The sequence below is a fragment of the Lathyrus oleraceus genome, chromosome 7, assembly GCF_024323335.1.
Source record: "Lathyrus oleraceus cultivar Zhongwan6 chromosome 7, CAAS_Psat_ZW6_1.0, whole genome shotgun sequence".
NCBI classification, from domain to species: domain Eukaryota; kingdom Viridiplantae; phylum Streptophyta; class Magnoliopsida; order Fabales; family Fabaceae; genus Lathyrus; species Lathyrus oleraceus.
This window is the reverse complement of record NC_066585.1, coordinates 470,905,212-470,918,233: the sequence shown is the minus strand read 5'-3', so window position 1 is coordinate 470,918,233 and position 13,022 is coordinate 470,905,212. Positions and strand designations below refer to the sequence as shown.

Here is a 13,022-nt window from a genome sequence, read left to right as displayed (position 1 = left end):
GTGCCTTTCTTAGACGTGCCTAAGTAAGTTGATTTCAGAGTTGTTGCTAGAGCTCTCCATTTGGGTATCAATGAAGTCAGTGATAGTTGGAAGTCCAGTGGGGATGTTGTAGGATTGCCTTTGAAGTTCTTGCTGAGGATTGCTAGAGGAGAAGCAAAGAAGGGGAATTGGGAAGCTTTTCATGCTCAGTTAGCCATCATGATCTATGGGATCGTCTTGTTCCCGAGTATGCCCAATTTTGTGGACTATGCTGCAATTATCATTTTTCTTGGAGGAAACCCGGTTCCTACTCTGTTAGCTGACACTTACTATGCTATCCACAGTAGGCATGGTAAGGGTGGAGCCATCAGATGTTGCCTTCCATTGTTGCTCAGATGGTTCATGTCTCTCCTGCCAGTCAGTGGACCTTTTGTGGATGCTCAGAGTACTCATAGGTGGACTCAGAGGGTCATGTCTCTTACTTCATATGATATCAGATGGCAGTCATACCGGATGGATGTGCGGGATGTCATTATGAGTTGTGGAGAATTCCGGAACGTGCCACTTGTGGGGACTAAGGGTTGCATCAACTACAACCCAGTTCTTTCTCTTCGCCAGTTGGGGTTCGTGATGAGTGGAAGACCACATGATGCCGAGATAGCTGAGAGTGTGTACTTTGAGAAGCGAAGTGACCCTATTAGATTGGAGCAGATAGGAAGAGCTTGGAAGTCTATTGGTGTCCAGGATGGATCTGTCTTAGGGAAGAAGTTTGCCATTGCTATGCTTGATTACACATATTGGGTAAAGAAGAGAGTGGAAACTTTGTTGTTGCCCTATGATAGGATGAATCCTTTGCAAGTGCAACCACCTTTGATTCTTGCTGAAAGTGTACCTGCTGAGCAGTACAAGCAAGCCCTGATGGAGAATCGCCGATTGAAGGAGAAAGAGCAAGATGCCCAGATGGAGTTGTACCAAGCCAAAGTTGATAGGTTGAACCTGACTCATCAACTCAGAGATGTCCAGAGTGTAGATGTTGGTGGAGTAAGGAGCAAGAAGAGATCTTATGCAGAGATGGAGAACTTGCTGAATACAGAGCACAGAGAGTGTTTGAGATTGCAGAGAGCTGAGGCCAGTTATCTGAAGAAGATCAGAGACTTGGAGAAGCAACTCAGAGACAAAGATATCCAGTTGAAGAAAGAAGTCGACTTGAGACTTGCATCAGAGAACCAACTTGGAGCAGAAGTTGTAGAGCTTAGAAGACAGTTGAAGGAGAAGATCACTCCCTTGCCAGAATGTTCAGAGTGTGAACTATTGATAGACCAGTGTCACTACTTGAAGACGCTCATTCCTGGAAGTCGTTTGTCTTAGCTTGTATTCATGATGTATATGTTGAGAATCACCCCCAGGCCTGTTGGGTGGGATTCGTTGTTGTACTTTGATGTATCCGGATCTTTGTTGACATTGTTGTATGACCTTGTTGCTCATTTATAGATGAGGTTGTTGGTTTCACTCTGTACTCATTGCTCTTGTGTATGTTGTTCCTGTGCTGCTGTGTTGATTCTTGTTGCAGGTTGCCATCTTTTGAAGATGAATCAAGCTCTTTGAATGCCTGAGGAATGAACATATCATGTGCATCATATGAATTAGCATCATACTCATATCATTTTGCATAACAGGTGTTCTTGTTTGCGACTTCTCACTCTGGTTCCTGTGTCAGGCAGGATAGCTGATCAGAGACCACACCGGTATTCAACCAGACTCAATCAACAGAGAAGTATGGATCAGGTTCAGACTGAGTTGGCTGAGATGAGGGCAAACATGGCCCAGTTTATGACGATGATGCAAGGGGTTGCGCAAGGTCAGGAGGAGCTTCGAGCCCTGGTTCAGAGACAAGAGACCGTGATTCAGACGTCCAACCGTGCCTCGCCTGTTGTTGCACCTGCTCATGAGAACGTCAATGTTGCTGCTCCCGCTAACGACTATGCCGTCGGGGATGAACTAAGGGGGATAAGGATCAACGGACAGCCTCTTGCTGCAGAGACTGTCAATGTCAGAGCTACCCGGGCTCCGGTTCGTCATCCTGCTCCTATTGTCGACAGACAAGAGGACATGTTCACGCTGCTGAGTGAAGAGGATGAGGTGGTCAGAGTTGAGGATAGGGATCGTAAGGTTGATGCCCTGGCTGAGAAGATTCGTGCGATGGAATGTCAAAACTCCCTTGGCTTCGATGTGACTAATATGGGGTTGGTTGAAGGGTTGAGGATCCCTTACAAGTTCAAAGCACCGTCTTTTGACAAGTACAACGGTACCTCTTGCCCTCGCACCCACGTGCAGGCCTATTATCGGAAAATCTCTGCTTATACCGATGATGAAAAGATGTGGATGTATTTTTTCCAAGATAGTCTATCTGGGGCTTCTTTGGACTGGTACATGGAATTGAAGAGAGATTCTATCCGATGCTGGAGGGATCTGGGTGAGGCCTTCTTGAGGCAATACAAACATAACATGGACATGGCGCCTAGCCGGACTCAGCTGCAGAGTCTATGTCAGAAATCTGGTGAAAGCTTCAAGGAGTACGCCCAGAGGTGGCGTGAGTTGGCTGCGAGAGTTCAACCCCCTATGCTGGAAAGGGAGTTAACTGACATGTTCATCGGTACTCTTTAAGGTGTGTTTATGGACCGGATGGGAAGCTGCCCATTCGGTAGTTTTTCCGATGTGGTCATATGTGGAGAGAGGACAGAAAGTTTGATCAAGGCTGGTAAGATCCAAGATGCTGGTTCCTCATCGTCCAAAAAGCCTTTTTCTGGGGCACCTCGCCGGAGAGAGGGTGAGACTAATGCTGTTCAACATCGCAGAAATCAGAACAGAAATCAGTACCGTCAGGTGGCTGTAGTGACAATTCCTGCACCTAAACAACGTCAACAACCGCAACAACCAAGGGTTCAACAACAGATACCACAACAACAACAACAACAACAGCAACGTCCGTATCAGCCGAGGCAAAGAATGCCTGATAGACGTTTCGACCCGCTGCCTATGACCTATGTTGAGCTACTGCCTGAGTTGCTCAAACTAGGATTTGTGGAATTGAGGACTATGGCGCCATTGACAAAAATACCACCTGGGTATGATGCCAATGTGCGTTGCGACTTTCATTCTGGTGCGTCGGGACACCATATAGAGAACTGCAGGGCTTTTCATCATAAAGTCCAGGATCTGATTGATGCCAAAACCATCAATTTCGCGCCTGTGCCGAATGTTGTGAACAACCCTATGCCTGCGCATGGTGCCCATCGGGTGAACTATATCGAAGAGGCAGAAGCTGAAGATCTGATTGTTAGAGTTGAAGATGTTCAGACTTCTCTGCTTGTTGTCAAGGGCCGTTTGTTGAATGAGGGTGTCTACCCGGGCTGTGATGAAGGTTGTGTTGATTGCGCTGAATCAGATAATGGGTGTGATCAGTTGTGGGCTGGTGTTCAGAATTTGATAAATGAAGGCAGTTTACAGTTTGTTCGGGCTGAAAATAGGGATCGTGGGGCAGTGTCCACTGTCACTATCTTTTTCAAACCGTCTGAAGGACGTGGGCAAAGAGTTGTTAGTGCGCCTACAACCAGTGGTAGTCCAGTTACTGCCAGTAGTCCAACAACAATCGTTGCGCCATTCAGACGGGCTGTGGACAGTAGGGTTGTGCCCTGGAAGTATGACAATGCCTACCGTAGCAACAGAAGGGTTAAGAATCGGGTCAGGCCGACCAATCAAGCGCCTGTGACAATCGGTGTGCCAGTTAGTAGAACTCCTGTGGTTGTGAGTCCCGTTGTGGACAACGTTGGTGGTCCAGGAGGCTTTACTCGCAGCGGACGACTGTTGCTCCCCAACCGTTGAGGGATGCAAATGCTGAGGTTTCTGCTAAGTCGAAGGGCAAACAGGTTGTGGTTGATGAGGAACCGGCTCAGAAGGATGCGCCTGAGGGGTCGTTTGAAAAAGATGTGGAGGAGTTTATGAGAATAATAAAGAAAAGTGACTACTGTAACACCTCAAAATTTGCCCTCCTCTCTTGGGACTAGCATTAACATATTGCATTACATTTTTAGGTCATTAGGCATTGCATATTGCATATCATGTGGTTACATTGTGCAAGCTATCTTCCCAAGTCTTGATCAGGAGGTGAGGAAGTCAAGGTGCAAGCCTAGGGTTATTGACTGATCATGGGCCATCTGAGGATTGGGCTGTGGATTAGGGTTTCATGATTCTCAAGGGATATTGGTCTTCATCTTGTTTGAATTGATACATCATCATCATCATGATTGGGTGTCATCAGAAGCTTGAAGCTCATTCCTTGAGATTAGGGTTTTGACCACTGGTCAACCCTAATCAGTTGTATTGGGCCAAGCAGGGCTGGATCAGGAGATGGGGTTTGAGATGGAGATGAGGTTCATTTTGTGATTATATTGTGCTTATTGAGGCTAGGGTTTCACCCTTGAGCCATTTCAGTTGAAGATTGGGGCTCAGATTGATCAATGCATTGCCAAATTCATCTATCAGATGAAAAGTCAACTGTGGTCAACTGTACATGATCTGATGGATGTGGAGGTGGAAATGAGTTAGATACACTTCATTCATGTTGGAACAAGTGTTGTATGACATCTCAAAGCTTAAGAATGAAGAAAATCAAGTCAGGACAAAAACTGCCAAAAATAGCAAGTGACTGGTAGCTGAAGTTTCCAAAAATGGAAAGTTTTTGACCTCAAAAACAGAAGTCCAAGGAAGCTTCAAATGAAAAATTGTTCAACATGACAGATGTAGATCTTGTTCTCACCTTTCCAAAAAGTCCAAGAACTTGAAAATCCAATGTACGGTTTGCAAAATATGGCTCATTGAATTTCAGAAAAGACCGTAATCAGGAGGCCATAACTTCCACATGGTTTGTCCAAATTGCAAGTTCTTTATATGCACAAACTCCATTTGACATGTACTTTGAGGGTGCATCATTGGATTTGTTCAAAAATGGCCGAGGCAAAAAGTCACTTTTCAACTGGACAGCTGAATTGGACCAGGGGCAAAATTGTCCAAATGTCAAAATAATGTGAATTTTTGAATGGGACTTTTTCCAACACCTCAGGAATGGCATTTTAAGTGTGTTTGAATATTCATTTCATGGTTAATGCACATGGTTTGAGTTTTGGCATGAAAAATGAAATGGTTAAAAATGGATACTTTACATACACATAGTGAAAATGAGATTTAAGCAACCAATTGCAATGAGAATTGTTTCTACACTTCACATATGGTGTTTTGGACATGTTGGAACCAATTTTGAGCTGGCATGTGCTGTCATGAGGAAGTTACCATTTTGCCCTCACTTACAAAATATCAATTTCCATTAACCATGTCATTTTGCTAATTATGTGATTAGAGCTACAATTAAGCATCCATATATAATCCAAATCATCTCCTAATCATAACTGAATATCACAATTACCAAGAACAGATCTAGATCTCTCACATTCTCTCCATTTTCATCCAAGAACACAAACTTTCATTTCCAAAATTCTTGACCAATTCTCAACCAAACTTGAAGATTTCTTTTGCATTCATCTTCTCCAATCATCTACATCAACTGTTTTTGCAAATTGGAAGGAAAAGCTTGGCCAAACGCGACTGTTGAAGAACTCACCATCAATGGCAAATCGAAAATTCGCATGACTGGAGCAGAATCAAGCTAAGGCAAGGCTTTCATTCATCTTCTATATCCTTCTAGTGCGACTGTTTTCAAGAATTAGAGCTCAAAGCCGCGCGCATTACACTGCAATTTCCAGGTTTGAGTGAAATTCGACTTTAACCATTTGCTTGATTATGATATGCGTTTTAAAGTGCGTAGCATGTAGATCGTCATGATAGCTTTAGTTTTGCAAATGCTTGCCTGTAGTGTGAGAAATCTTGAAATGAAAGTATGAATGCGAAACTTTAAACGATCGATCCGGTTTACACGGTTAGGTTTAGGTTGATTAGATTATATATTCGTGATCTATGCATCGAGACCTTTCCAACGGTTATTAGTTTGTTAATTTTGGTGATGAAATGAGCGAAACCGCATTTACCGTTCCAAGCTTGTGTGCGCGCGAGGAAGATGAAGCTGTTCTGGATTTTTTCCGCGTTTGATTCTGTTTTTTGGCTTGGCAATTCAAATTGTTGTTTCCCTCCCTGGACGACCAATAGCGGTGTGACAACACATTAATGAATTGGAATGGCCTTGGATTATTACAATAATGCCACTATAATTTAATGTAATTCGTTTTCATGCTAAATAATTATTTAAAAATTACTAACATCTTAAAAAATTCACCAAAAATTCATAAAAAATCAGAAAAATGTGAGGATTTTTTCCTTGACTTTGTTGACTTGTGTAGAATTTTTTTGACCTATTGGTCAAAGTTGTGCTTGGTAAAAATGTTGTTTGACTTAGGCTTGTCTCACATGTACTCATATTTGATACATTTCACCATTTGATTCATGAAATGCACAAAATGTAAAATAAATTCTTGAAAATTTTTGTGGTGGTTCTTGACTCATTGAGGATTATTTATATGTAAATTTCATGAATTTTGGATACCCGGTTAGAGAGCAGCAAATTCTGGAACTTAGGTGTGACAATTTGTGTCACACCTCATTATGTCAACTTGCAGGATTTTTTTGAGTGACCTATACATGTTAGAATTGAATGAAATTTTGCATGATGATTGGTTGGCATGTCGTGATGTTGTATGAATTTTTGTAGAATTTTTCACTGCATTTTCTATTTGATCATGATTTTTCATTTCTGGAGATCATTTGTGCAAGCTCATGTGACATAGGTTGGTAGAATGATTGGGAAATGCTCACATTGTATTGTATGGCCATGAAATTTGATATGCATGAACTAGACACATATTAGGACCTCCTTGTTTTGGTCTCATCCATTTCTTTTTTGTTTTCAATGAGATATGAATTTTTGAAGTGGATGTATGCATTGATGGTATGAATTGAAGCATGAAATGGTGTCTGTTTTTGTTGATTTTCATTGACATGGTTCCATTTGCCCAATTGAGCTCAAATTTGACATGGTAGACCTTGATAGACCCCTGTTTAGGTGTATTTAATTTGAGAATTTTTGGATGTGTTTTGGTATGGATTTGAATGCAATAATTCTGTTTGTATGTTTGGTGCTTCATTTGAACCAATATGGATTGTTTTGTGCATAACATGAGCTTGGTGGATGATATAAACATGAGACCAATGATGTTTGCTTGTGTTTGATGTTAATTTGATGTTGGTTAATGAATACCTTGCTGTTTTAACTTTTTTCTTGCTTTTGGACCCTAGGCTTGGCCTAGTGGTCTAGTTGCTAATATTTGCTTGATTTTTCAGGATCAAAAAAGCAATGTACATGGAGAATGATCCAAATCCAATTTTGATTGATGTTGTGGATGTTTGTACACTAACATAACCTTGTTTTGTAGGTGTTGGAGCTTGGGCTTAAGCCTTGGGCTTGTTTTGTGTTGTATTGTTTAAGCTGTTTAACTGTTTGCTTTACAGTTTGTCTGATTGAGTACTGACTGAGGTTGATTGTTTCCAGGTACTTTAGTTGCTCAGTTCCTTGTGAACTATTGCTTTGCTTTGCTTTGCTTAAGCAACTTGCATAGAGGTATAACCTTCTTACTTCATGTAGTCTGGAGACCCGGCTGTTACCGGGCCGGGCAAATTGTCTGAAGTCCTCCTTAAGAGGCAATGATTGTGTATGTTTATTTTTTAAGCCAAGCAGGAAAAGTCCTTCAAGTAAGGCAATTGGTGGAAGGTAGGGACAAGCAACCTGTCCCCCACTATTCAGTGAGTCTTCTCCTTGCTCCCATTACATGGTTGTAGCATTGAGATCAAAAGCCCAAGATCCTGTGCAGTGCACATTGAGTCAGAGTCATCGAGTATAGAAGGGTTCCCCTATTCTGGACCCATGCTCATTTGTCAGCTCTCCCTGGTTAGGGATATGAGCTGTGAGGTCTGATCCTCACTTCACCTCTTCATCTGCTTCACCTTAGCCTCGTAATGGCAAGGTTAAGAGCAAAACCAGCCTGTACAGACGACTTGCTTAGGCAGTCAAACCCGATTGATTGAGCCCCTTGTTTGGCTATAGTGGGTGTTATGTGGATATTTGATTGACATGCTTGTGTTGTTTGAGATGCCTGTTCTCATCTGATATATGCTTGTATATTGTATGCTTGTATGCTTTCTTCTTTCCTGGTTAGGATTAGATCGCACTGATGCAAGTAGATAGAAAACCAAACTTAGGGTTAACGATGCATGACAACATTAGGCTCGAGTCTCAGCTCCCTAGTTGTGTGTCTTTCCCCTCGGTTTCTGGTTAGCAATTCAGTCCCTGTTTAGGGGAACTACATCGCCCTGATCCTCGTGCCAGACGAGGTATGTAGGCAGGTGGTCGTGCGAGACCACTCCGGGCAACCTTTTTCTTTTTTGCGTGTGTTTACTTGTTATCTGACTGTGTGTTTGGGTTCGGATGCCGACGTAAGCCCAGTGATTGGCTGTCGGGCTCCATGTTTGCCCTTCTGAGTGTGTTTTGGTTCGGATGCCGACGTAATTCCATCAAGTGGTAGTCGGGCTCCATGTTTGCCACCCTTGTTTGTTTGTGTTGTTTTGTGTTGTTTGGCGTGCGTAAGCCGAACTACAGTGGCTCTGATTCTTGTTCCAGACAAGATATGTAGGCATAAGGTGCGATACCTTATCGAGCCCGTTCCTCTTAACCCCACCTGCGTTCCCCGTGTGTGTGTGTGATGTTTAGCAACCTTTTCTTTTCTTAGAACGTGGATCCCTAGGAGTACCTAGGACGTGAGGGGTGCTAATACCTTCCCCTCGCGTAACCGACTCCCGAACCTTTTCTCTCTGGTCGCGAGACCATGTCTTTCCAGGTTTCTCTGAGCGTTTCCTTTCCCTATCTTGGGATAAATAACGTTTAGTGGCGGCTCTGTGTGTGTTTTCTTTCGAGCCTCGCCGGTTGATTTTTCGCAGGATGCGACAGCTGGCGACTCTGCTGGGGACTGCGATGTAGACCTATGCTGGTCCATCGTCCCTAAGCGAGTCCTTCCTAGCGTTCTAGGATTAGTTTAGGTTGCTTGTTTGTGTTATTTATTGCATTTATTATTCTAACCAGTGTGTATATATTTGCATTAAATGTTTGCATGCATCATACTATCATGTTGTTGCTGTCCTCTGCAGGTGGTTCTGTTGTGTGGGGTGGGTGTTCTGAGTGGGGCTAAAACCCAGGCCCGAGTATACACCTAGGACTAGTGTGGTCTCACGTTGCCTCTTTCATGTTAAGTCAACATGTGCCTGGCGGCGTGATGTGCCACAAGCCGGACGAGGCTCACTTGATAGTGCTCATCTCTGTGGATATTCCGCTTTGTTTGAGTCACTCCATTTGAGTTGTTGACTCTGGTGACCGATCATTTCCCGGATCTTTGGTTTAGACGATCTTAAGGGAGCTACAATGGCACACCCGCAAGGGCAAACCCATTGAGTATCTCCGCCCGATTGTCGAGACCATTATCCGCCTTAGGATGACTTGATTAGAACTTACCTGTGAGGGGAGGGTGGTTCTGTCAGATGTTTGTTCAGATAGCCTTCAGATGGTGACTTTTGATCTGTGATTCAGAGACATAATTATAAGTCGGATTTATGGTCATTTATTGCTGTGACGCCGGAGTGCTGTCCGTGACTTATCAGTGGGGATCCGTTTGTTTCGGATTCCCCGGGCCGAGATATTTTATCAGTGGGGATCCGTTTATTTCGGGTTCCCCGGGCCGATTCAGATAAGGGTGATGTGTCTACTCGGATATGGTTTGATGATGATGGTGATGATGATGTATCTGTCTTCCGTTTATTTCGGAACCCGTGGGTCAGAATTGGGATTGTGCAGTCCTCAGATGGTTGTGATCAGTTCAGAAGCCAGATTCGGTGCAGATGATCAGATGGCTTGGAGGATGGCAACGCATTGCATTCATTCATCAGCATCATTACATTTTGCATTAATTGCATCTAACCCATGTTTACCCATATGCAGGGACACTTTTGATCGAGATTCTGGTTGAGAGATTTCTGTTCAAATATGAGGACCGGTTTGAAGAACAACATTGCTTACAGTTTCTTTGATCCAGAGATTGGTGTGCTCAAGGATATGATAGCATTGATTACTCCTGACCATGTGGGGACGTTTAGAGAGGCATATGGCGGTATCCTGAAGATGGTTTTCAGGCTCACTGACAGTGACAGAAGCGCCATCCATACCCTTCTCCAGTTTTATGACCCGGGGCTGAGATGCTTTGTATTTCCAGATTATCTGTTGGGACCCCTGATGGAGGACTATGCTGGCATCCTGAGTATTCAGATCCGTGATCAGATTCCGTTCCATGTCACCAGAGCAGAGCCAGATGTCCTTGGAATTTCACGTGCTCTTTATTTGAGTCCGGAAATGGTCAAGGAAGGTTTAAAGGAAAAAGGAAAGCTACCCGGGTTTCATTTGAGTTTCTTGGAGGCCAATGCCAAGGAACATGCTGCTGTGGGTAACTGGAAGACGGTCTGTGCTCTGATTGCTGTGAGCATTTATGGGATTGTGTTGTTTCCTAACCAGAAGAATTTTGTGGACCATAATGCTATCAGATTGTTTATGCAGAGAAACCCTATTCCTACCCTGATTGGAGATGTCTACTACTCAGTGCATAACAGGAATGAGAAGAGGCGGGGTGGTCTGGTTAGATGCTGCTCTCAGTTGCTCTTTAGATGGTTCATGGGGTATTTGCCTTCCCGAGGTGCTTTTGTTCAGATTGACCCTAGTGTCAAGTGGTCCTTCCGATTGATGGGTCTGCGGGCTGATGACATTGCTTGGACTCATAATGGTTTAGCTGGTCAGGACTTCATATGTAGTTGTGGGAGTTTACCTAATGTGCCTTTGGTGGGAGTTCAGGGTTGCATTAATTACAACCCGATGCTTCTCCGGAGACAGATGGGGTTTGCTATAGAGGGTCCTCCTCTCGGGCGAGAGATTCAGGAGTCCTTCTATTTCCCGATTGATGGTAACCAGACCAAGTTGAGGCAGGTATTGGACGAATGGCGAGATATCCAGAGGAGGGGTAAGGTTCCTTATGGCAAAGTCAACTGCCGGTATTTTCCACTATTTGAGGATTGGTTGCGGAAGAGGATTGAGTCTACATTTCTACCGTTCCCTGGAGGTGACTCAGTGTGTCCTAGGATTGAGGGTCCAAGTTCTTCTGTCAGCATGGATGAGTTCTTAGAGGTGAAGCGGGAACGAGATCAGCTACTTGCAGAGAAGACGGAATTGGAGATGAGTGTCGCTCGGGTTCAGAGAGCTAATCAGGAGCTCAAAGCAAAGATGGAAGATCAGGATAAGCGGCATGCTTTGGAGACCAAGCGATTTGAGATGGATACAGCCTACTATGGGAAGGTTAGTCAGGCTTTGGCATCTTCAGCAAAGGAGCATGATATCACTAAGGAGAAGCTGTTCAGAGCATCAAAGGTGATAGAAGATGAGAAGAGGAGGCAAATCCTAGTCAGGGATCAGAGGGATGAGAGAGCCAGAGTCCTCGCTGCAGAGTGGGAGGCGGAGAAAGCAAAGATCAGGGCCGAGAGAGATCATTACATGGCAGAGAGAGACCACTACTTCAGACAGATGAAGATTCATCAGAAGGAAGTTGGAAGACTACAGCAGGAGAACATAGAGCTCAGGTTCGCCGCAGAGTTCGCAAGGATGGAAGGCGAGATAGGGCCATCTGCGGGACCCTCATCCAGTTAGATCTTTCATTTGTGTTGGATTACCGTCAGGCTTGTTGACGGAATTCACTTGTCTGTATTTCTTTCCTATTCTGGAGGATTGTATCTGACTTTATCTGGCTGATGTATGACTATTGCACTGATTGTGCGCTCTTTTGGTTATGTGATGGTTATTTTCATTCAGTAATTGGTTTTCAAGCTTTATTTGCTTTGCTGTATGCACTCTCACGAGCACACACATGGTTGGGGGTATCATGCTAAATCACATATCTCCGATCTGCACGATGAAATCAAACACTGCTAATCAGAATGTTAATGTCGGATTATTATTTGTCTCGATGATACCAGGATCGAGAGACAAAGTGTCCTTCATATGGATAGACACTGCATCCATGCATTAATCATGATAACTTGTGTTTTATTTTGCAGGTGACTATTACTAACGTGCTTGTTTGTAAACAGGAACCATTGCTCGCGCTCGAAGAGTAGTACCCTTGCACTCAACACGCCCTCACAGATATTATACCCGGAGAAATACGCCCAGACTCATGGAGCTTCCCAGTGCTGATATGCTGGAATTGAAAGATAAAATGAACGAACTGATCAATATAATGCAAGGTTTTGCCATTGGTCAGAAGGCTCTCACAGATAAAGTTGAGAAACTCGAGCGGGTTTCTGCTCAGAACAGTGGGGTCAACCTGGATGGAGTCTCCAACCAGGGGCAGGGATCTCGTGAGGGTGGAAAGAGGACAACAGTTGGTCTGGTGAATAATGCTGGTGCTGCTGGTCAACCTGGGCCTAGTCAGAACATGAAAGACAACTTTGTGCCTCCGTTTTATGGGTTTGACGAAGATCAGGAGGAAGATAGAGAGGCTGATCAGTTCTCTATGCGAAATGAGCCTTTTGTGCCTTACGACATTCCTCCTCAGAATAAGGAAATCCAGCTGCTGGCTGAGAAAATCAAAGTGCTTGAGAGCTATGCCACGCCTGGGGTGGTAAACATGTCCAACATGGGATTGGTGGAGGGAATTGTGATCCCTCAAAAATTCAAGGCGCCCGCATTCGACAAGTACAACGGTAGTTCCTGCCCGGAAACTCATCTCCAGGCATTCGTCCGCAAGATCTCTGCGTATACGGCAGATCAGAAGCTGTGGATGTACTTTTTCCAGGACAGCCTGTCTGGAGGCTCCCTGGAATGGTATACTAAGTTGAAG

At 44.1% G+C, this 13,022-nt stretch overlaps 1 protein-coding gene across 4 annotated transcripts; it reads left to right on the top strand.

The window, feature by feature from the left end:
- Positions 1-5,447: 5,447 nt before the first annotated feature.
- Positions 5,448-12,402, top strand: LOC127107134 (uncharacterized). 4 transcript variants are annotated; one of them, XR_007795636.1, is made up of 3 exons: positions 5,448-5,795; positions 7,592-7,660; positions 12,271-12,402. XR_007795636.1 is itself a non-coding variant. In XM_051044412.1 (3 exons), the coding sequence occupies exon 3, from the start codon at positions 10,130-10,132 to the stop codon at positions 11,828-11,830; it is 1,701 nt and encodes a 566-aa protein (XP_050900369.1). In that variant the 5' UTR covers positions 5,449-5,795; positions 7,592-7,660; positions 10,085-10,129; the 3' UTR covers positions 11,831-11,909. The 4 variants fall into 4 exon arrangements, 2 of the variants coding, with proteins under 2 accessions (XP_050900369.1, XP_050900370.1); XM_051044412.1 differs by lacking the exon at positions 12,271-12,402 and adding an exon at positions 10,085-11,909 and having other exon boundaries at positions 5,449-5,795; XR_007795635.1 differs by having other exon boundaries at positions 5,448-7,660.
- Positions 12,403-13,022: the final 620 nt, after the last annotated feature.